The sequence below is a fragment of the Cucurbita moschata genome, unplaced genomic scaffold (assembly GCF_002738365.1).
Source record: "Cucurbita moschata cultivar Rifu unplaced genomic scaffold, Cmos_1.0 Cmo_Scf00023, whole genome shotgun sequence".
Lineage (NCBI taxonomy): Eukaryota > Viridiplantae > Streptophyta > Magnoliopsida > Cucurbitales > Cucurbitaceae > Cucurbita > Cucurbita moschata.
The window spans coordinates 3,786,337-3,807,638 of NW_019268539.1; the positions used below are offsets into that span (position 1 = coordinate 3,786,337).

Consider the following 21,302-nt stretch of genomic DNA (forward strand, 5'->3'; position numbering starts at 1 on the left):
TTTTTTTTTTTTTTTTTTTTTTTTTTTTTTTTTTTTTTTTTTGCATTAACAGTTAAAATAAAGTAATAAACAAGTTTGCAATCCTTGTTTTTTCCATATAGTTATTGATGTGCTTCTTGTGGTGCTACGGTTATACCACTGAAGTTTATTTTCAAAAAGCCATTATAAAGACTCAAATATTCAAGTAATATGTCCATTTTTTCTAAATAGTTTGAACGGAGCTTCTCTTATGCATTTATTTTGTTACTTTGCTAGGTTGGAAATGTTAAGAAAGTAGTAGGAGCTGGAAAGGAGCAAACTGGAACTGCTAGTGCAAGTGGGATGCGTCGAGAATTGATGAGACTACCCAATGCACTTGAAACAGAAAAATCAAACTTATATACAGCCCACCAAGAAAATGATGACTTCGTCTCATCCGAATCAGATAGACAGCTGCTTCTAATAAGGTAATGTATATATTTCTTACCCGGGTTGTTAACAGAATCCTCCTGCTTAAGTGGAAACCTATCTCTAAATTAAGTATGATGATGAAGTACAAGAATAACATAATAAAATTTATGTAGAGTAGAGTACTTGTTAACTCACCTGGATTTTGATCCCCTGTAAGATGTGTATATATAGGCAGCAGGACGAGGAGTTGGATGAATTGAGTGCGAGTGTGGTGAGAATTGGAGGTGTTGGGCTCACAATACATGAAGAGCTCCTTGCACAGGTGTACATTCTGTAGGTTACAGTGCTGCTAATTGATTCTCTCTATACATCTGCAGTCTGATGAACTTTCTAAGACTCGAAAAAATCTTTTTATGCAGGATAAAATTATTGACAACCTAGGAATGGAAATGGACAGTACATCGAATCGTCTTGATTTTGTTCAGGTGTGTTCATGATCTCAATGCTGGTCATAAGCACGAATATTAGCTTTCACAATAATGAGATTCTGAAATCTTTAGCAGTAATCAAATCAAATGGGTTTTTTTCTAGAAAAAAAAAATTCTATTTTGGTTGTTCAGCTCTGAAGTTGTTCTATTTTATTCCTTAAACTTTCAAATTTGTTTAATTTTGGTCACTTAACTAAAAGGTTTATTTTAGTCTTTAGACTTCCAAAAAAAAAAAAAAAAAAACCATTTTGGTCCTTGCCTTTATTTTATTTTTAACAAACTAATGACAAATATGCGTATCAACACGAGATTGATACAACGAGCCTTTGACTAGTGGATATTAGATGGAAATAAAATATAGCAAGGACCAAAATGATTATTATTTCAAATTTCATATATTAAAATAGATATTTTAAATGTTTAGAGACCAAAATAGAACTGACTTTGAAGTTTAGAGATCAAAATGGATATTTCAAAAGTCTATGAACTAAATTAGAACAAACTCGAAAGAAACCTTGTTTTCTTTTGTTCGTGCTTGGTTAATAGAAGTAAATACAAGATTTAAACATTGTTTTTCCCTTTTGTCTTGTATGGAACCTTACAGAAAAAAGTAGCTGTGGTGATGAAGAAGGCCAGCGCCAAGGGGCAGATAATGATGATATTATTCTTGGTAGCTTTGTTCATCATCCTTTTTGTGTTGGTGTTCCTCACCTAGTTTTTGTTCATCATAATTCACACGAGGCATCATCCAGCCTTTATCTTTGTTTTGAAGTTTCTTTGATAGAGTTGGTATACCTTAATTTCTTGTAATTATAAATCTCTACAGGTTTATGATAGATTCAACCATTGCTGTTTCTAAGCGAGAGCAACATGCTTTGTGGATTGATTTTTTTTTTTTTTTTTTTCATAAAGTTTATCAATATTGCTATTGGATCTCATAATCGTGTAGGGTTGATGAGGAAGTAAAACTTTGTGCATTTTCAATAATGTAAATGTAAAACGCTAGAAACTAAGCTTATAATTTAGTTATGTAAACTTGAGTCTCGATTAGAAACTAAGCAAGCTTGCTCAATTAGAAACTAAGCTCGTAATTTAGCAATATGTTAAAAAGAAAATGGATGAAAGGAGATGTAAAAATAATAAATAGATAAATATATTATTTTAATCATAAAAATTTATAAAAATATATGGCATGTTTAATAGAAAAATTGATGGAGGGACCTTTGATGCCATGAAGTTTAAACATTATTTTTTATTTTTTTATTGAATTGAAACTATTACTATTTTTCGCGGAAAAAAAAAGTAATTTTGTGCTATTTTAAAATTTATAACCAATTTGAATATTTGAAAATAGTATATTAAAATAGAATAATTATTTTAGCCTATATTTTAGATTTCATCCTATTTTAGTTACTATACTATCAATTTTTTAAATTGTCTCGTTTTTTTTTTTTTTTTATAAATTTTAAGTTTAGTTATTTGGATTAAATAATTAAAAAAAATGATATTGTAAAGTCTTAAATTTTTAACCCGTTGCCTTTCTTTTTCTCTTTTATTAATTGGCTAAAAGATGGACTATCCGAGTTCTTAGGTACGGCGCCAAAATCTGCCCCCACGCCTAAGACCGACGATTGATGAAAGAGACGAACAGTTCTTGCAGCTAAACCTCCATGGGAGAATCGTGAAAGATAATCTAACAGGTTGCTTAGGCTCCGATATCGATCTGTAAGCATTCTATTCAACCTATTTCTTGATTTTCTGGTTAATATCTATTCAGATTACTTCAATTTCCCCTCTCTGCGAGCTGTTGTTCAATTGATAGAATTCTAATTAGGTTTGCAGGAAATTGGTCTGCACCTTGTATTTCTGCGACTGAATCGTTGTATTTCAGTGTAATTTAGAGCGTGCGTAAAGGACTGTGGCTGAAAGATTTACAGAAATTGAAAATTTGACGATTGGGAAGATTCTATCTGAGTTGTGCGAAGAGATATTAAGTTCTGCAGTTGAATTTGAACCATTTGCTTATTTTTACTAACTCTAAGCTATTTGGTTCACGCCCACAAGGTAATGGGCAGAGCGGATTTAGATTAAAGAGAGAAAGTTTGCATATTATTTCTAAAGACAAATTTCATATGATAAAGTTGTGAAGGGATAAAGGAACTGTCAGCTCCAAACAGCAACTGAGGACATATGAAACTCATAAATCTGTCTTCTCATCGTTTTATCGTTTCTTTGAAATGACCAAGGCATGAAGGAATAGATATGTGATGATTTCGTTTATTTTAAGATTCTATATAAAGAAGTTATGTGTTCATCAATAAAAGTACTTGAATATTGCTTGCAGTTCAAGATAATGTAATGGCATTTCCAATGAGGTTGTTATCCACTTATCCAAGAACCAGTAAGCTTCAATCTCCAAAATATGCGAAAACAAGAGTTTCGGTTCCCGGCCTCGCAGCATGCTTTTACAACACTTATGTGCTCCATGGTCAACTTCACCATCAGTCTCTTTCCTTCTATGTGACCAAACCGTCAGTGCTAAAGAACTTCAAGTAAGTTACTTAAGGTAGCTGTAATTGCTAGGGACTATGTTAGGTTAGGTTAGTTATGCTATTCTTTTATGGCGTTACGAGCATCAAAATGTTGAATTTGTTGAAGAAATGCAAGTTATAAAGTCAGTCAAGCAGCTTGTTTCTGCATCTCTTGATTATTGTACTATACAAATTGTACACAATAGTTTCCTTACTTGGTAGAACACTTGAGCTTCATAAGTTCATTGCAAAGCCTATAGTAAAATTTATCTTGGGCCCTTGGCAACACAAGGGAAATAATGATTGTAAACTTAAGGATGCACCTCAAAGGGAAATGGTGATATGCCATATGTGAAAGACAACAGGATGGCATAATGTTGAGCAAATATTCTCATAGCCTTCACAGGCGTAAACTTTTAAGCTATCTTTAACGTTACTTGAGAAGAATCGTCGTGGTATGATTAGTCTATGTTTGTAATTTGTTATTATTCTTTGTGGTACAGGAAGATGGCCTTGTCCATTAGGAGCAGTGTGGAAGAGAGTCCATTTGATCCTCCTTCAAATAGCTCGAATGGTAGAACGAGACTGACACGGATTATTTCAGCTATTCAAACCAAGTTGAATGCGAGAATTAACGAGTTAAGGAAAAATCTTCCATTGAAGATACTCTTCTTCTTGGTTGGGTTTTACAGTGCAACTGCATTTGCAACTGTTATTGGTCAAACAGGTGACTGGGATGTTCTATCTGCTGCATTGGCTGTGGCTGTTGTGGAGGGGATTGGGGCCCTCATGTATAGGGCTTCTCTTCCCCTTTTGAACAAGATTAAAGGCCTAATAACCATGTTCAATTATTGGAAAGCTGGACTTTCCATGGGTCTTTTCTTGGATTCTTTTAAATATGAAATGGATGATATTTTTGGGTTACATAACCTCTTCCATTTATACTTAGAAAATGTAATTCATATCATTTATTAACAATTCAAATTCATTGCTGTATATCTTCAAATTGCATTAACTTGGGTTTATGCTTTTCCAAGTTCTGAGTACAGAGGATGGAACCTCCGATTCATGGATCTGAAGCCTTGGGACAAACATGGTTGCTGTTTGAAGGATTTCCTAAGAACTGTGATGCTGGTTGATTCCCATGGTCTAACCAACTAGCTCAACCTTCTAGACGAACATGGTTGTTGTTTGAAGACTTTCCTAAGAACTGTGAGTAACTTGACAACGCTTTTTGATTCCCATCATCTAACCAACTAGCTCAACTTTCTAGACGAACATGGTTGTTGTTTGAAGACTTTCCTAAGAACTATGAGTAACTTGACGATGCTTTTTGATTTTAGTTGGTAACCAACTAGCTCAACCTTCTAGACGAACATGGTTACTGTTTGAAGACTTTCCTAAGAACTGTGAGTAACTTGACGACAATTTTTTATTCCTATTGTCTAACCAACTAGCTAATATGTTCTCAACAAAGACATTAGATGCTTGAATTGAATTTTATATCTTCAAAAGAAAGAAAAGGAAACCCCGTTATAAATGTCTAAAGTTACTTTATAAATCTCTCTTTTTAAGTTCTCTTTATGGAAAAAGAAAATCTATCTGATTTCATCTCATCTCTAGACTTCTGCTTACGGCCACGCACATATTCTCTTTTGAGATGGAACACCATGAGCAAGCTCTAAATGAGAATCTTCAAGCCAGGTGTTATCAGAAGCTTGTGAAAGGGGCAAGCGAGGCAACACCTGTGCGGCCATATTCCCTTACTGGTGAATAAAACTAGAAAGAAGCTAGGAGAAATACTTCCTATCATAACGCAAGTTGGATTCCTTCTATAGTCGCCACGCGTTTGCGACATCCGCGTCTTGAAGGTTCGGTAGCACACGGGTAGCTGTCATAAGCACCTGACACAACGAATTTTGCAGAATTTCATCGGTTCAGTTGGGGATGAATGACAATGGAGAGCTATTCTCATTTTGATCCCTAAACTTTAACATTCGTTCCATTTTGATCTATACTATTTTCAAAATATAACATGTCAAAAAGTTTTAACGTCTTTTGACCTATCAGCTTGAATAATGTTGATTATAAAGTTAATCTTAACGTTGATTATGAAGTTGGAGACCAGTAAGAAATGTAATCCCAATTTAAATTTTGGTAAGAAAAATAATATAAATATATTCTTTTAATTTATAAAGAAAAGTGTAATAAATACTCTTTAGAAAGAAAAAAGTAATAAAAATAGAAATATAAGGAAATAATATTCTTACTTTATTTGCCGCTTTTTAACTGTCACGGGGCGGCAATTGGAAAGCGCGCTCTTCCACTGTGCTGATTGGCCCATTCATTCATTCGCTCCATCGACTCGCTCGCCCTTCATCGGTAAGTTTCCGATGCTCTTTTTCTCCTTCTCCATTTCCATTTTCGTTTCATGATTCTGCTTCAATTCTGTTTTTATCTTTTTCCCTGAGCTCTTGCGTTTGGATTTGTGAAAGATCTTTTGGGTTTCACGAGTTGCGAGTTGCACTGTTTTTTTGCTCTTGGTTTTTTCTTTCTTGAGTCTGTATTTGCTGCTCTTTGCTGTTATTGGAGGTTGATTTGCTTGGGGGCCGGAAAGCTCCTACTGACCGGAAAATTCTGGACAATTACTTAAATAAGTTCGTACCACCGAAAAAGCCAGAGGAAACACTCCTTTCCTTCTCCAATCGGTGTGGGACCCCAATCTACTCCCTTCGGAGCCCAACGTCCTTGCACCAACGTGGGATCTCATAGTCCATCCCCTTTGGGCCTAGCGTCTGGCTAACACTCCTTCGCTTCTTCAATCAATTAGGAATCCTCCAACCTACCCCTTCGAGGCCCAACATCCTTGCTGTCTCGCTGGCACTCCTTCCCTTCTCCAATCAATGTGGAATCCTCCAATCCACTCCTATCGGAGCTCAATGTCCTTGCTGGCACGCCGTCTCGTGTCCACCCCCTTCAGGGCTCAGTCTCCTCACTAGCACATCGCCCGGTGTCTGGCTTTAACACCATTTGTAACGGTCCAAGCCCACCGCTAGCAAATATTGTCTTCTTTAGACTTCCCCTCAAAGTTTTTAAAACATATACACTAAGAAGATGTTTCTATACCCTTATTAAAAAAAATGTTTTGTTCTCCTTTCAACTTACGTGAGATGTACTAGGATGACCATTCCTAGAAGAAAATTATTAAAATATGAATTTCTGGAGAATTGATGTTCTTTACCTGATTTTCTTTAGCTGCTTATCACCATTACTCTTTTCCCCTTGAAGCTGAGGCTGCTCAGTGGTCACCATCTCATTTCAGCCTCCCTCTTCCCCTTACAATCTGAAATTCTCATTTTTAGCTATGGAATTGGAAACACGTTGGTTTGAACCGATGTGGGACCAAAATAAGATTATATTGCCCTATTTTAATTCATATATACCATTCTCATTTTACAGAAATGTCAGTGTTAGGACGGAGAGGAATTCATTACTTTCACAAACTAAATTCTGCAAACGTTCCCACCTCATTGATTCAGAAGGGTCAAAATCGTGTTATTGAAGCATCTCTAACACTCATTCGCGAGAGGGCAAAGCTCAAGGTTTAGAACTTGAATTTATTAAGCCACCCAACATTGCTTCAGTAAATTTGGTAACTTTATTAAGGTTTTGGAGTTCTTTCCCTAGGGTGAGCTGGTGCGTGCTTTAGGAGGCGCTGTAGCATCAGCTTCTCTTCTTGGAGTTCCTTTGGGACATAACTCATCATTTCTTCAAGGCCCAGCGTTTGCACCTCCTCGGATCAGGGAAGCCATCTGGTGCGGGAGCACAAATCCAACTACAGAAGAAGGTATTCTATTCTGTTGTCTGTGAACTTTTTCTGAAATTAGAGCCAAACATTAGACGGTGGGCTTGAGCTTGTACAAATGGTATCAGAGCTAGACACTAGGCAAGCATCAGAGCCAGACACTAGACAGTGTGCCAGCGAGGACGTTGGGCCCCCAAGGAGTGGGTTGTGAGATCCCACGTTAGTTGGAGAAAGCATTCCTTACATGGGTGTCAAAAACTCTCCCTCTCTAGCAGACGTGTTTTAAAAACCTTGAGGGGAATCTCGAAAGGAGAAGTCCAACAAGGAAGCTAGCGGTGGGCTTGGACTTTTACGTTCTTAATAGTAGCTTAATCCTCTGTTGTTGCTTTGTAATTGACAATATTTTCTATTCTTCAAGATGGTAAATCATAATTTGTTTTGCAGTCTTGTATTTAAGATTTTGAAATTAGGCATGAATGATGACATGTGGGCTTTTACGTTCTGATTTCAGAAGCCCATTGTGAAACCTATGGGATTTTGAATGTGTATTGTGTTGTCTGGACATTCATTTACCTGCAAGTTGGGGTACATGACAAGACAACAAAGTTCTATGTTAGCGCAAATTATACATGGCAATTGAAATACAATGCTTTTGTGATGCAGGGAAAGAAGTTACCGACCCCAGAGTGCTAACTGACGTTGGTGATGTCCCTGTCCAAGAAATCAGGGACTGTGGTGTAGATGATGAAAGATTGATGAAAGTTGTGAGCGAGTCTGTAAAGCTGGTCATGGAAGAGGTGAGTGACCCCGAACTTATTTTTCTTTTAATCCATCATTTTTCTTTTCAGACTTGGATTTAAAATATTTTAACTGTTCTAGTGTCTACCATAGTTTCTAGCTAAATATTATTTACAATCTTTATCCATTAGGATCCACTACGCCCATTGGTTTTAGGAGGCGACCACTCCATATCTTACCCCGTCATCAGAGCTGTTTCTGAGAAGCTTGGGGGTCAAGTTGATATCCTTCATCTAGATGCCCATCCTGATAATTATAATGCTTATGAAGGAAACTATTTTTCACATGCTTCTTCTTTTGCACGAATTATGGAAGGTGGTTATGCCAGGCGACTTTTGCAGGTAACTTTCTTTCCTCTGAATCTCATATATTATTACTGATGTTTTACTGAACTTGAGAAAAGGGTTTTTCATTTCAGGTTGGTATAAGATCAATATCTCAAGAAGGAAGAGAGCAGTGCAAAAGATTTGGAGTGGAGCTATACGAAATGCGAACCTTTTCGAGAGATCGCGAATATTTGGAAAATTTGGTACTGTGTTTCTTCTATGATCCTTGCTATAGGCACTGTCTGCTTTCCTAACTCTTACTGTATCATATGATATGCAGAAATTGGGGGAAGGCGTAAAGGGTGTTTACGTTTCAATAGATTTGGACTCTCTCGATCCAGCATTCGCTCCTGGAGTGTCTCATATTGAGCCAGGAGGTTTGTCTTTCCGTGATGTTCTGAACATCATTCACAATCTCAAAGGGGATATCGTGGGCGCCGATGTCGTTGAGTTCAACCCTCAGCGAGACACCGTCGATGGGATGACAGCCATGGTTGCTGCTAAGTTGGTAAGAGAACTCACAGCTAAGATAGCAAAGTGAAAAAAAGGAAGCCTCGTCTACTTCAATCTATTAGGTTTCTTGCTACTGTTCTTAATCACCCAATAACTACTAGTGAAGTGAGAGTGATGAGCCAAGGTTTTATATGTACTTTAGGCAATATGGTTTATCATTCAAAAGTTGAAGAAACCGTATATACGGAATAAAAATTGAAAATCGTCCTTCTGCGTCATCCCAAAGACGATAATATTATGAGTTTTATTTAGAATGGTTGGAGGTTCAAATCTTCGGATTCTAAAAAGATTCTAAAAGAAAATGAGCAAATGTTTAAACTAAGACTGGAACTTGTATTATTGCCAAACCTCTCTTATCAAAGATGATAATATCCATGCTGTGTCTCAACCGTCTTTGTTCCCTGAAATTTTCCTGTCTAGAAAGGACTCTTACTTGAACTCACTATCAAACTCCTCTTCTAGGTCTTCATCTTGCTTCTCTATTATAGAACCTTTGTACCTTTTGGCACAGACAAGGTACAAGGCCAAGTTGAGAGCAGTCAAAGTGGCTGATAGAAAGAAAAACCGGTCCAAATGACCGTCGTTCAGGTTCGGGGGAACCCAACCGGGCTTACCATTAGTTTTTGTGATAGCCATTACAGTAGTTAAAATCAGGCTTGCAAGATAACTCCCCATTGCTGATGAAGACATGGAAAGTCCCATTCCCAAGCTTTTCAATCCGTCTGGTATTTGTGATGTGAAAAAATCCATCTGAGCTACGTAAACAAATGCTTCGGAGACCCCCACGAGTACATATTGTGGCGTTTGCCAGAAAATACTCAAAGAACTAGTTTCTTTACCAGTAACACTTGCATACTTCAACCGTCTTTGCTCGACAAAGCCTGCAATTACAAGTGCTACTACTGTAATGGCTAGGCCGATCCCAATCCTTTGTAGCTCACTTGGTGGTTTTGGCTTTCGTTTTGTAATTCTGATGTAAAAAGGAACAAGGAGCCTGTCGTAAAGCATGATGAATAAGGTCGTGCTTACAATGTCGAAGGCGGTCATGCTGGCTGGAGGTATATGGAAGTTCGACACAACGAGGGTGTTCATGGCAGCTCCTTGTTCAACAAAAAGAGAGAGCATTTGAATGAACACAACAGAGGCGAAAATAGTGCACAACCAGACTGGAAGAAGCCTCAAAATGCATTTCACTTCCTCAACCTGACTGACAGTGCAAAGTTTCCATGGATTTGCTGTTTGCCCTTGGTTGCATATCAAGTTTATCTCCTCTTCTGTAAGAATGGCTGCTCTGTCCAAAAATCTGCATTATTCAAAAAAAAAAAAGAAAAAAAAAAGGAAAAGTGTTCATCTTCCAATAAGTTTCAGGTCAGCATCTTGATTATTGAGGCTTCAGTCATATTACAACTACCCCCATACATACATACATACATACAAACATACATATATATATATATATATATATATATATATATAGATATATAGATATAGATGTAGGTATATAGCTGTTCAATATCTTCACGGGTTAATAATAAAACTTTTTTAAAGTGTAATGTGTTTTTAGAAAATATAACTAAGAATAATTTTAGTAAAATCATTTTACTTAGATTACAATTACAAAAATGAAAAATTATGATAAAACACCTCAGTGTCTCAGAAAGTTATCACTTAAAGTTGACATTCATTTTTATCTAAAACATTTTTTAATTATATCACACGAAGAAAAAAAGAAAAAAAAAGAAAGAAAAAAGAAGACCTACTTACTTGAAGCCTTCAGTGTGAAGCATTCTCCTTGTACCCTTTTTCCCCCCTGGACCTTCATAAAGACCTTCTCCATTTGAGGGCATTTTTAGATTCATCTTTTTCATGGAAGCCATTATAACTTGAGAGAATCTTGATATAGGATTTCCAGAAGGTTTGGACTGTCTATATCTTGAAGTTCCACTCAATAACAACAGATAGGCAAGCAATCCACACACAGCACATATCCAAAACCCCACCATCCAATGCCCCAAGTTCTCTATATAAACCAAAACTGTCTCTGAAATCAAACACCCCATGTTTATTGACACATAGAAGTAGCTGTAAAACGAGGTCTTGGCTCGCTTTTCCTTAGGATCCTTGTCGTCAAACTGCTCTGCACCGAATGTAGCCAATGCAGGCTCAGGGGCTCCATTTCCTAAGGCGATTAGATAGATCGATATGTAAAATATCGTGAGTTCAGTTAAGCCATGAGGGTCACATAATTGACCTATTTTTCCACAACCACTGGGTTTGAGCAGAGATATATGAGTTAATAAGGAAAGTGCTACCAAACCCTGCAAAAAGAGAGTATGAAGTTAGTTCATGTAGCAAGAATATTGTTCTTTGTAAGGCTGCCACTTACTAAAAAGATGTAACCTCAATCTCACGTAATAAAGAATTTGTTTTTAGTTTTCTAAGCTAATTTATTGACTATTCCTTAGCTAATTTAAAAACTTACAAAATCCTTAATTGTCTATCGAAGTTCTCCGGCTCTAAGGTGAGCTAAGCCTACCCAACGAGTAGCAGGCGAGCCACGAGTGAAGTACAACAAGCAGGCCCTTGACAGCCCGCTTCAAAAATCCCTCAAGTTTCAAAAATTAAATAAGGAGAGGAGATTGTGAGGTAACTTATCTGCCAAACAACTTCTCAACTTGTTTTCTAGAGTTATTTGAATAAATTTTGAAGTAACTTACAGTCGGCTGATATCTACAATACGTCCTTGTTCTTGGAATTTGACCAAGAGTATTTCTAAAAATTGAAAGTAAATGTATGTGCATTTAGTCGTTATCAAATCGTCTTGCAACAGAGTAACAAGGGAAGAAGCTGACTTACAACAATGAAGACAAGTTGAAAAATTACACAAGTGAGATATCTTCCCAAGTATGAGTCGCTGAGAAATGCACCCAACAAAGAGAAGCAATAAGTGGTTCCCATCCATCTGCTGAATGTATTTGCTGCTTCAGCATTGGTTTGCCTCAGCACTGACTTTGAAAACAGAACCAAATTCACTTCAACTCCCGCAAATGCCAGTGTGATCAATCCTTGATTCACTGCAACAGTTACCAAACCAACTTCTAAGCATTTGGAGGGGAGATAAAAGTTGGAGCTTGTTCCATAACATCGTGTATGTTCTTAAAATTGGAAACTGGAAATGAGAATGTTTCCAAACAACTCAAAGCAGAATCAAAATCTTGTTTTTTCTTTAAACACATGGGACAAGGAGATCTCTGACCTCTTAGTTCAGGGCATACACGCAAACTAGTTGAGTTAAATTCAAGTTGACGTAACCAAAATGCTAATTTAATTTTCTTAGTTTATAATATGCTCCATATATTTTTCTGAAAATGGTAACAATAGAGAAAATCGAATGTTATTAAACTATCCCTTTTGGAAAATGAGAATGCCGAACTTGAAATGAAAATGGCGTTGAGATTCTCAGTTTTTTATAATACGACCACATAAACGAGTTTTGTTTACCTAGCAGCAGCATCCCACAATTCCACCCACCAACTTTTCTTCCTTTTGCTGTTGTTTTGTCATTTTGATCAGCCAAAGCAGCTTCTTCTGAGCCTGAACTCTGAAACCCTTCTTGGCCATTCTCCAACTGATGAAGATCTGCCACCTTTTGCAACATTTTCGATACTATTAAATTTTTATAAAAGTCCATTTCAATATCAAATGAAAGCTAAATAAAATATATATTAATAGCTATTGTTGATGCAGCATTAGAGATTAAAGTATATGTTTAATGGACTGTAGCAACTTTGACTTTTGATGAAGATAACAGTTCAAATGGTGTCATTCTAAGTTAAAAAATAAAAAGGGGAAAGCAAATCTATCTAGTATTGTAGTGTCCTAAAAGATAAGAAGTTGTTCTAAATCGATGGGCTATGATAAATTTAATTTTATCTCCATACTCCAATACTCCTCTCACTTGTGGATTTGAAAATTAGAACATGATCGAGGAAATGGTTGTCAATCCACAATAATTGAAGCGAAATGAGAGTATAAGTGTTTAAACAGAGTACTACTTGCTCTTTCGAACCCATAAGCTTAAGCGAATAAGTTGTAGTAAATTTAATCTTATATCAGTACTTTGTTGTATAAAGTGATGATCAAGTGGGCTTATGAAGGCATTTAGTCTCTGAAAACACATTTGGCTCTTATATCAATACTTAGGAAGGCATGATCAAGTGATGATCGAGTTGTAGTAAACTACTTTGTTACATTTGAATTTTTCACAATAGGGCCTAATCATTACAACAACCGCCAATCGTCGCCTAAACTTTCTGAGATAATAATCTAAAAATTTTTGAGATAATAGTTTAGTTCATGTTTGATAATCATTTAGTTTTTGTTCGAATAATTCTCTGAGAAAAGTGAAAACAGCACTAAATACCGTGATGAAGAATCAAACACGATTCTCAAAAACTGAAAATAAAAAATACAGGGGGCCTTAGTCTGGATGGGAACTAAATCATTACCCAAGTAAAAGAAAAGTATAGACTCAATGCGTTGTTCAAACAAAATAATAAAGAAACATGTTTATATCAATTTATCACGAACATTTTGTAATAGAAAAAACAAAAGATGGCTAATCAATCCACCAGCTCAAACAGTCAAAAGCAAACCCTATTGTGAATAAAAATGAACTTTTAGAGAAAGAGAAAGAGAGCACAAATGGACAATGATAGCATGAATTGACCGATGTGCGGCATTGGAGGCAAAATCATGAAAAGGGAAAATTGAAGTAAAGCCAAAGCAAAGCAAGAAAACCATGATGAGGCCACATTATTACCTGAAGTTGGTCATTGCCTGAAGAAACGGTCCCATTGAGCTCTGGTTTTGACTCCATCGCCCTAAGAAAATTGCTCCCACTCGCAAATGGTGAAAGAGGGAAAATGAGGCTTTGAAATCCGAGTGGAAAGGCAGGAAATCTAACGCTGAAACTGAAGATCGCCATGCATGGCAGATGCTTTGAATGAAACCAACCGGATTTGCGTTGAAGTTGACCACGGCAGCCATGGACGCTTGTCCTCACCACACTGCCATTCGGCCGCTTTTCCCCATACTACGGATTTGTTTTGTTCGTTAAGTTCAGACTAGAGAGTAAGCGCCAAAAAAACGGAGGGTGGATGCTTTATTATTATTATTATTATTAATTTAAACATTTATTTTTTTTTAATATTCAATAACTTAACCACTTCTATATTAATAATATAACCTTTTAAACTAATTGCACGATAATTAACTATACTAATTATAAATATTGGTTTTGATTCTTATTTTATGTTTTTTAATTAAATATTGATATTCAAATATTCAAAAGTGTTAATTTATTATTGCATGGCTAATTAATTTATAAATTAGTGTCTCAGTAAAAGATATTGGATTGCAGGGAAGGGCCCATGGGCCAAAGTTCATGGGCCTTCCTATCTTACAACAGAAGGCCCATGGGCCAAAGTCCATGGGCCTTCCTATCTTAAAGACAGAAATTTATATAATTTACATTTTCTAAATATAATAATTTAGTAGATTTTAGATATAAAATAAATCAATAAAAGTATATTTTCTATAATTTCAAAGAGTCAACAAGGTAGGTCCCATCTTTTCCCCACCAACTCCCTCCATTATTTTATATTTTTCCAAACTTTCATCTCTTCCCCACCCATCCCTCCAATATTTTATATTTTACATCTATTTTATTTCTGATTAATTTTGTTAAGCACTAATTTCAATTTTAAATCTTAATTACCAAAAGGTTATAATAGTCATTTTATCCGGTAAAGTCACGAGCTTACGAAATAAATATTTAACACCTTGTGTAATATTGGAAAAAGGTTAAATTATTTTGTTAAAATAAAATTTCAAATTTAAAAAATAACGATGATAAAAGAGTGGGCATATTTGATTTCCCCACCAAACTTCTTATATTTGATGCCAACAACCCATTTATTTTAATCAAAAGCATACTATAAAAAAAAAATTCAAATATATACAATTTCTAGGTGAGTCAAATTAGTTGGCTTCATTATCCTTTGTATTAAAATATTAGATATTGACATTTATTTAAATTTTACCAATAAAAAGAATTGGACGTTAAAATAAATATAATTCAATATTGACGGATATATCCTCAGTCTTTTGAAGTTGAAGGTTTAAGATTCTCACACACTTGTACTAAAAGAAAATTAAAAAAAATTTAAAATTATTTTATTTTTCATAAATATACATATAAGGCGTGTTGAATAAGTTTTAAATTACATCTATTAATATGGTATTTATCATATTAATATTTTATGGTATTTAAAAAAAATCAATTACAAATTTGATATTTATCGTTTTAGAAAGAAAAAATTTAATTCTTTGGTCTTAGTTTTAAATTATTCAATTTTAAATTAATTTCAATTATTTTGCATTGAACGTAGCCATTTTTATTTAGGTGATTGAGTTAATTGATTGCACTTGAGTTTATGATTGAATAAAAAAAAGAAAAAACGTATATTTTCAAAATAAATAAAAACAACTTATAAATTAAATAAAATACTTAACTGTTTCTAAAATTAAATAAACTTTTTTATATTTGAGAGTTATTGATAATTATTATTTATTAAATTGTTCAATCAAATAGCGATTTATATTATTGTTATAATAATATTTGAGAAAAAAATTTGATTTATGTAAAAATTGAAAAAGAAATTTATTTAACATACGTTTGGGATTCAAATAAGGTAGTTTGGTCATTGTCTTCAAAATAGGAAAAAATTGTACTTTTCCATAAAAATTAATTTTCTAATAACAATTGTTTATATTTGAAACCTTTTAAATAATAATTTTAAATTCCAAAATAAAATTCTTCATCTTCATATTCGGCTCCCAAAATTTAAACTGTTTATGAGCTGGATTTCATTTTTTAAATAAAAATTAAAAAAATATATATAATATATATTAAAAAAAATCATTTTTTTATTCATTAAAATTTGTTTAATCTGAATTTACTTGGACTTTAACTGTTCAGATCAACACTTAATTAAAGAATAGCATTAAAAATCCTAAAGTAGCTATGATTTTATAACACATTAATCTTTAAAATAATTATTTAAAAACATATGAAAATTAATAAATGTCAACAGCCGTGGGTATACTATTTTTATCCTTGTTCTAAATTATATTTTTTTAATTAAAATGTTCAGCGGAGAAATCAATGATTTCGGCCAAAAACAAAATAAAGTGTTTTTTTTTTTTAAATAAAAAACATTATACCGATACAAAGTAGAAATAAATATTTGGCTGCTAATTTTTTATGGAACCCCGGCGGCGGCTAAAGCAATAATCCATTAATTAAATATTAAATGAAAAATATTTCGATTTTTTAATATAGTCTTTCTCTCACATGTCGGACGTGACAGAGAAATTTAGATGGAATTGAGGCGAGAAATATAACTTCAGTCTCTAACTCTGCTTAGTTAACAAGAATAAATTTCTCTTTACTCTCTCCTATTTCCGCTCAAAATCGTGTAATTTAAACAAATATTTTTTTTACGGGGTTGATAATACACTAATTATTATTTAAAAATTTGATTATTCAATTCATGGTTAACTATAAAATAATAAAAATAAAGTTAGCATAAGGTTTTAAAATAGAAAAATTAGTTAAATATACACTCTAATATTTCACAATATTGCAAATTTAATGAATATTTTTTACTAATCTTATTAAATATATAAAAAAAAAACACAATTATTTTTTGTGAAGGAAAAAATGATTGGTTTATTTACATTCATTTTGTTTGTAAAGTATAATTAATAGAAAGAAAGTTTCATATCAAATCCCTGTATTTGTTTTTCTTTTCCATAATATAATAGATTAATAAATTGAGATGTAGTGGATTTCTAGCTGACAATCAACGGCTGAGATTGTATGTTTATAGAATAATCCAACGGCGAATCTCTCACCTTCGTTCACCTGTCGTCATCTACGAGGAAGTTCAACAACCAAAGTTCAAAATTCTTCGTCGAAATTAAAAACCCGGAGGCCATTTCTCAGCAAATCAGTACCAAAACCACCATTTGCGTTTCGAATTCTTCAACCTTCTTCAGCTATGGCTTCCACTTCCTCTGCGGCCCTTTCGCAAGCGCTATTGCCCCGAGCCACCTCTCACCATGATTCAAATCCATCCGCCGACCGCGTTTCTCTTTCCTCTCGCTCTCTTCCCAGTTTCTCCGGCCTCAAATCCACCAGCTCCGCCGCCATCGCTGCATCATCTCGCCGGATCAGGCCATGCCGGTCCCTCCGTGGAGTGGTTCGAGCTTCGGTTGCTGAGACGGTCAATAAGACCACTGAGACGTCGTTGATCGAGAAGTCCGTCAATACGATCCGTTTCCTCTCGATCGATGCTGTGGAGAAGGCGAATTCCGGCCACCCGGGCTTGCCGATGGGTTGCGCTCCGATGGGCCATGTTTTGTACGATGAGGTTATGAAGTATAATCCCAAGAACCCTTACTGGTTCAATCGGGATCGGTTCGTCTTGTCGGCTGGCCATGGATGTATGCTGCACTATGCTTTGCTTCACCTTGCTGGGTATGATAGTGTTAAGGTAAGCTTTGTCTGAGTTTGTCCTCCTCTCGTTCTGTTGCTTTGTTTGGGTTTGATCTGTTTTTTCTTTTTTGGCTTTGTTCGACTCCTATGATTTCGGATTTCAACTGGATCTCGGTTTGTTCTGATTTTTACTACTTATGAATGGCGTCTTATTTGGTCATGGTATTGAAATGTTTGTCTTATCTTTCCTTTTCCTCATTTGTGTAATCTAAACGTGTTACTTTTCTTTTAGAAGTTTGTTGGCTATGGAATTATATGGCCCAAGATATCGACCCGTGACTTTTCTTTCGTTAAGATTATACCATCAAGTTAGGTTGAGGTTGGGTTTAGTGTTGGTTAAGCTTGGTTGCATAGTACTAAAGGCGTATGTTTAAATTCTGGATTGAAATTTACTGCTCAACTAAACTTAATGATTTGCTTGTTAGATTTCATAACAAAAATTACTTATTGAATGGGTTTTAAGAACATAATTTGATTTGAACTCTGTACTAATCCATTTTTTTCTGTAAAGGGACAATTTATATCCACTGTGACTGATGAATTTAGATTTGTTAATGATTAGGAAGAAGACTTAAAGAGTTTCCGTCAATGGGGAAGCAGAACTCCTGGACACCCTGAGAACTTCGAGACGCCCGGAATTGAAGTAACAACTGGTTAGATTCTTGTATCGAAGTTAAAGTACATAGGGTTTGGACACTGTTGTTGCTTTTTTTTTTATTGTTAATTGTTTTGTTTTGTGAAGGTCCTCTTGGACAGGGTGTTGCAAATGCCGTTGGTTTGGCACTTGCTGAGAAGCATTTAGCTGCTCGTTTCAACAAGCCCGATAATGAAATTGTTGACCATTACACGTATGATATCTGACGCTAATCAGTAAACTTCTTCGATCCATTATAAAGAACACTTTGTGATGCTGTATTATTCTTTTTTACTCATTTTATTCAATTGGCAGATATGTTGTACTGGGAGATGGTTGCCAAATGGAGGGAATAGCCAATGAAGCTTGTTCGCTTGCTGGGCACTGGGGACTAGGCAAGCTGATTGCTTTCTATGATGACAACCACATCTCAATTGATGGCGACACGGAGATTGCATTCACTGAGAGTGTTGACAAACGATTTGAGGGTCTAGGGTGGCATGTTATCTGGGTGAAAAATGGAAATAATGGCTACGACGAGATTCGTGCTGCCATTAGGGAAGCGAAAGCTGTAAAAGACAAACCCACTTTGATCAAGGTTTGCAATCCCTTCAGAACTTTTGATGCACAGAGCTCTTGTTTTCCTGCATACCTCTGTAATATTGCTCGTAGTTCAAATTATGTGAAAGTAAAATTTAAGCTGTTATATCATAGTCTAGTATCGGGGAGTTTATGGGAAAGTTAAATCTTAATATTTACGGACGTGAATCTGAACTAGCTTTGCCGAGTTGTGATGAATTTCTACGAAATTGGGTGTGCTGAATTTACCTTTAAAAATGTTGTAGGTGACCACAACCATTGGTTATGGATCTCCAAACAAGGCTAATTCCTACAGCGTACATGGTAGCGCACTAGGTGCAAAGGAAGTTGACGCCACGAGACAGAACCTTCAATGGCCGTACGAGCCTTTCCACGTGCCTGAGGATGTTAAGAAGTATGGATACAGATGATAAGTGAACTATCGTTTTTTTTAGTTTAAAGAGGGGGATTCATTATTGATCTACCCTTGTTTTATCCTATAGGCACTGGAGCCGTCACATCCCCCAGGGAGCTGCTCTTGAAGCTGAATGGAACTCTAAGTTTGCCGAATACGAGAAGAACTACCCAGAGGAAGCTGCTGAACTGAAGTCTATTATTAATGGAGAACTAGCTGCTGGTTGGGAAAAAGCACTGCCAGTGAGTAGCCCGTCCCGGACATGACTGTTTATTACTTGTTAAATTGACATATTACGACATGTAGTTAGAGTTCGCTTTTTTCTTCATGAAAAACTATATTGTACGTTATTATTGCCTAAAGACTGAGTGTTTTCGATGTGTTATGCAGACGTACACCCCGGAGAGCCCAGCTGATGCCACTAGGAATCTTTCCCAGCAAAACCTTAATGCCCTTGCAAAAGTTCTCCCTGGTTTCCTCGGTGGAAGTGCTGACCTTGCTTCATCAAACATGACACTGCTTAAATCGTTCGGAAACTTCCAAAAGGACACTCCTGAAGAGCGTAATCTTCGATTTGGTGTTCGAGAGCACGGAATGGGAGCCATCTGCAACGGAATTGCCCTTCACAGTCCTGGACTCATTCCTTACTGTGCTACGTTCTTTGTTTTCACAGATTACATGAGAGCTGCCATTAGGATATCCGCCTTGAGTCAAGCTGGTGTAATCTATGTCATGACTCACGATTCAATCGGTCTTGGTGAAGATGGGCCGACCCATCAGCCAATCGAACATCTGGCAAGCTTCAGGGCTATGCCGAACATATTGATGCTCCGACCAGCTGATGGTAATGAGACTGCTGGGGCATACAAAGTTGCAGTACTTAACCGAAAGAGACCTTCAATTCTTGCCCTTTCTCGCCAAAAGTTGCCCAATCTTCCTGGAACTTCCATTGAAGGAGTTGAAAAGGGTGGATACATTGTCTCGGACAATTCCTCAGGCAACAAGCCCGATGTTATCTTGATTGGAACTGGTTCTGAACTTGAAATTGCCGCCAAAGCTGCAGAGGAACTGAGAAAGGAAGGAAAGGCTGTTCGACTCGTTTCCTTTGTCTCTTGGGAGCTCTTCGACGAACAATCAGATGCATACAAGGAAAGTGTTTTGCCTGCTGCTGTTTCTGCCAGAGTGAGTATTGAGGCTGGAACAACATTTGGATGGGAGAAGATCGTCGGAAGCAAAGGAAAAGCAATCGGCATCGACCGCTTCGGAGCAAGTGCTCCAGCAGGGAAGATTTACAAAGAGTTGGGTATCACGGTTGAGGCTGTTATTGCCGCTGCTAAACAAGTTATTTAGAACAGGTAGTTGTAATTCGCGGAATGAAATCCAAAATCTACCATTTGTTTGAATTTAGGCGGGAATTTCTGTAGAGACCATTTCCAAGAGGTCTGTTCCAATGACATGGTCTCTTATGCTGCAATAAAAGAGGTCTGAGTTTTCGGTCCACTGTGTGTGTGTTTGACGACAGTAGACACTAGGATAGGATTCCTCTGTTTTCTTTTTTGGAACTTTTGTTCTTTTAAGTTCTTCAAGTAACGAGGGTCACTATCCTTCATGTTATTGTGATATGATGCCTTTCTTTTTCTATTGGGAACTTGAAGTGCGATTGGATTGGTGGATGATGGTTGAATAATGTATTTATATTTTATCTGAATGATGGTATGTCAAATTTGAAAGTACCAATAAAAGGGAATCTACTGAAAAAGAGGACAAATAAAAGAAGGGTCATACTTCATGGAGGTGAGAGCCCACCCTTTGGGAACATGGAAGGTTATAGCAATTTTTTATTTTTTATTTTTAATTGTATGATTCAAAATATGGTTGTAAATTACTTTATTAATTAAGATGGAGAAGGATAGAGTTTTAAATTTTAATTATTTTTTCTAATATTTCAATTGATATTACTATTACAATTATTTATGATTTCAATCTAGTTTTTACTTTTCATTTTACGCTTAGCTACATTCATAGATTTTAATATCAGTATTTGAGTAAACGAATTATATTAGAAATATTCTTCGAGTAGGGTGGGGACGACCCATCCCCATTCTTGTCCCTTTTTTATTCCCTATCCTTACTAAAATTTTCATCTATCTATACGGAAATTGGATTCATCACAATTTTTTTTTTTTTTTTTTTTTTTTTT

The 21,302-nt window shown here is 35.7% G+C and overlaps 5 protein-coding genes across 8 annotated transcripts in view; 4 read left to right on the forward strand and 1 right to left on the reverse strand.

Moving 5' to 3' along the window:
* The window catches only part of LOC111460202 (syntaxin-61-like), a 4,142-nt gene extending 2,377 nt beyond the window's left edge, over positions 1 to 1,765 (forward strand). For 2 of the 3 annotated variants that reach the window (XM_023103340.1, XM_023103341.1), the window contains exons 5-8: positions 256 to 446; positions 622 to 712; positions 810 to 875; positions 1,483 to 1,765. In XM_023103340.1, coding sequence (XP_022959108.1) covers positions 256 to 446; positions 622 to 712; positions 810 to 875; positions 1,483 to 1,593 — 459 coding nt within the window. In that variant the 3' untranslated portion in view covers positions 1,594 to 1,765. Of the gene's footprint in view, positions 1 to 255; positions 447 to 621; positions 724 to 809; positions 876 to 1,482 lie in introns of all 3 variants that reach the window. The other variant, XM_023103342.1, reaches the window with a different exon arrangement.
* A 666-nt stretch (positions 1,766 to 2,431) lies between these two features.
* On the forward strand, positions 2,432 to 4,948 carry LOC111460299. 2 transcript variants are annotated; one of them, XR_002713414.1, is made up of 5 exons: positions 2,432 to 2,603; positions 3,223 to 3,430; positions 3,913 to 4,136; positions 4,447 to 4,621; positions 4,753 to 4,948. XR_002713414.1 is itself a non-coding variant. In XM_023103501.1 (3 exons), the coding sequence occupies exons 2-3, from the start codon at positions 3,237 to 3,239 to the stop codon at positions 4,382 to 4,384; spliced, it is 666 nt and encodes a 221-aa protein (XP_022959269.1). In that variant the 5' UTR covers positions 2,432 to 2,603; positions 3,223 to 3,236; the 3' UTR covers positions 4,385 to 4,405. The 2 variants fall into 2 exon arrangements, 1 of the variants encoding a protein (XP_022959269.1); XM_023103501.1 differs by lacking the exons at positions 4,447 to 4,621; positions 4,753 to 4,948 and having other exon boundaries at positions 3,913 to 4,405.
* A 775-nt stretch (positions 4,949 to 5,723) lies between these two features.
* On the forward strand, positions 5,724 to 9,069 carry LOC111460298 (arginase 1, mitochondrial). Its single transcript, XM_023103500.1, has 7 exons — positions 5,724 to 5,791; positions 6,869 to 7,011; positions 7,097 to 7,256; positions 7,878 to 8,011; positions 8,144 to 8,353; positions 8,431 to 8,541; positions 8,619 to 9,069. The coding sequence occupies exons 2-7, from the start codon at positions 6,871 to 6,873 to the stop codon at positions 8,877 to 8,879; spliced, it is 1,017 nt and encodes a 338-aa protein (XP_022959268.1). The 5' UTR covers positions 5,724 to 5,791; positions 6,869 to 6,870; the 3' UTR covers positions 8,880 to 9,069.
* Positions 9,070 to 9,076: 7 nt separating this feature from the next.
* LOC111460297 (protein NRT1/ PTR FAMILY 7.3-like) lies at positions 9,077 to 13,962 on the reverse strand. Its single transcript, XM_023103499.1, has 5 exons — positions 13,674 to 13,962; positions 12,353 to 12,497; positions 11,708 to 11,925; positions 10,616 to 11,169; positions 9,077 to 10,154 (listed from the first exon to the last, which is right to left on the reverse strand). Exons 1-5 carry the CDS (start codon positions 13,836 to 13,838, stop codon positions 9,281 to 9,283), a joined length of 1,956 nt encoding a protein of 651 aa, XP_022959267.1. The 5' UTR covers positions 13,839 to 13,962; the 3' UTR covers positions 9,077 to 9,280.
* A 2,803-nt stretch (positions 13,963 to 16,765) lies between these two features.
* On the forward strand, positions 16,766 to 20,810 carry LOC111460225 (transketolase, chloroplastic-like). Its single transcript, XM_023103379.1, has 7 exons — positions 16,766 to 17,472; positions 18,037 to 18,127; positions 18,217 to 18,322; positions 18,424 to 18,706; positions 18,954 to 19,102; positions 19,191 to 19,344; positions 19,493 to 20,810. The coding sequence occupies exons 1-7, from the start codon at positions 16,978 to 16,980 to the stop codon at positions 20,450 to 20,452; spliced, it is 2,238 nt and encodes a 745-aa protein (XP_022959147.1). The 5' UTR covers positions 16,766 to 16,977; the 3' UTR covers positions 20,453 to 20,810.
* The last annotated feature ends 492 nt before the right edge of the window (positions 20,811 to 21,302 follow it).

Coding starts and splice junctions, on each gene's coding strand:
- LOC111460297 (XM_023103499.1), bottom strand. CDS start 13,838: ATGGCGATCTTCAGTTTCAGCGTTAGATTTCCTGCCTTTCCACTCGGA. Junction 11,926..12,352: donor TTGTGGGATGCTGCTGCTAG/GTAAACAAAACT, acceptor TAACTGTTGCAG/TGAATCAAGGATTGATCACA. Junction 11,170..11,707: donor TTCAACTTGTCTTCATTGTT/GTAAGTCAGCTT, acceptor CTCTTTTTGCAG/GGTTTGGTAGCACTTTCCTT.
- LOC111460225 (XM_023103379.1), top strand. CDS start 16,978: ATGGCTTCCACTTCCTCTGCGGCCCTTTCGCAAGCGCTATTGCCCCGA. Junction 18,323..18,423: donor GAAATTGTTGACCATTACAC/GTATGATATCTG, acceptor TTCAATTGGCAG/ATATGTTGTACTGGGAGATG. Junction 19,103..19,190: donor GTGCCTGAGGATGTTAAGAA/GTATGGATACAG, acceptor TTTATCCTATAG/GCACTGGAGCCGTCACATCC.
- LOC111460298 (XM_023103500.1), top strand. CDS start 6,871: ATGTCAGTGTTAGGACGGAGAGGAATTCATTACTTTCACAAACTAAAT. Junction 8,012..8,143: donor TAAAGCTGGTCATGGAAGAG/GTGAGTGACCCC, acceptor TTTATCCATTAG/GATCCACTACGCCCATTGGT. Junction 8,542..8,618: donor GCGAATATTTGGAAAATTTG/GTACTGTGTTTC, acceptor TATGATATGCAG/AAATTGGGGGAAGGCGTAAA.
- LOC111460299 (XM_023103501.1), top strand. CDS start 3,237: ATGGCATTTCCAATGAGGTTGTTATCCACTTATCCAAGAACCAGTAAG. Junction 3,431..3,912: donor TCAGTGCTAAAGAACTTCAA/GTAAGTTACTTA, acceptor TTTGTGGTACAG/GAAGATGGCCTTGTCCATTA.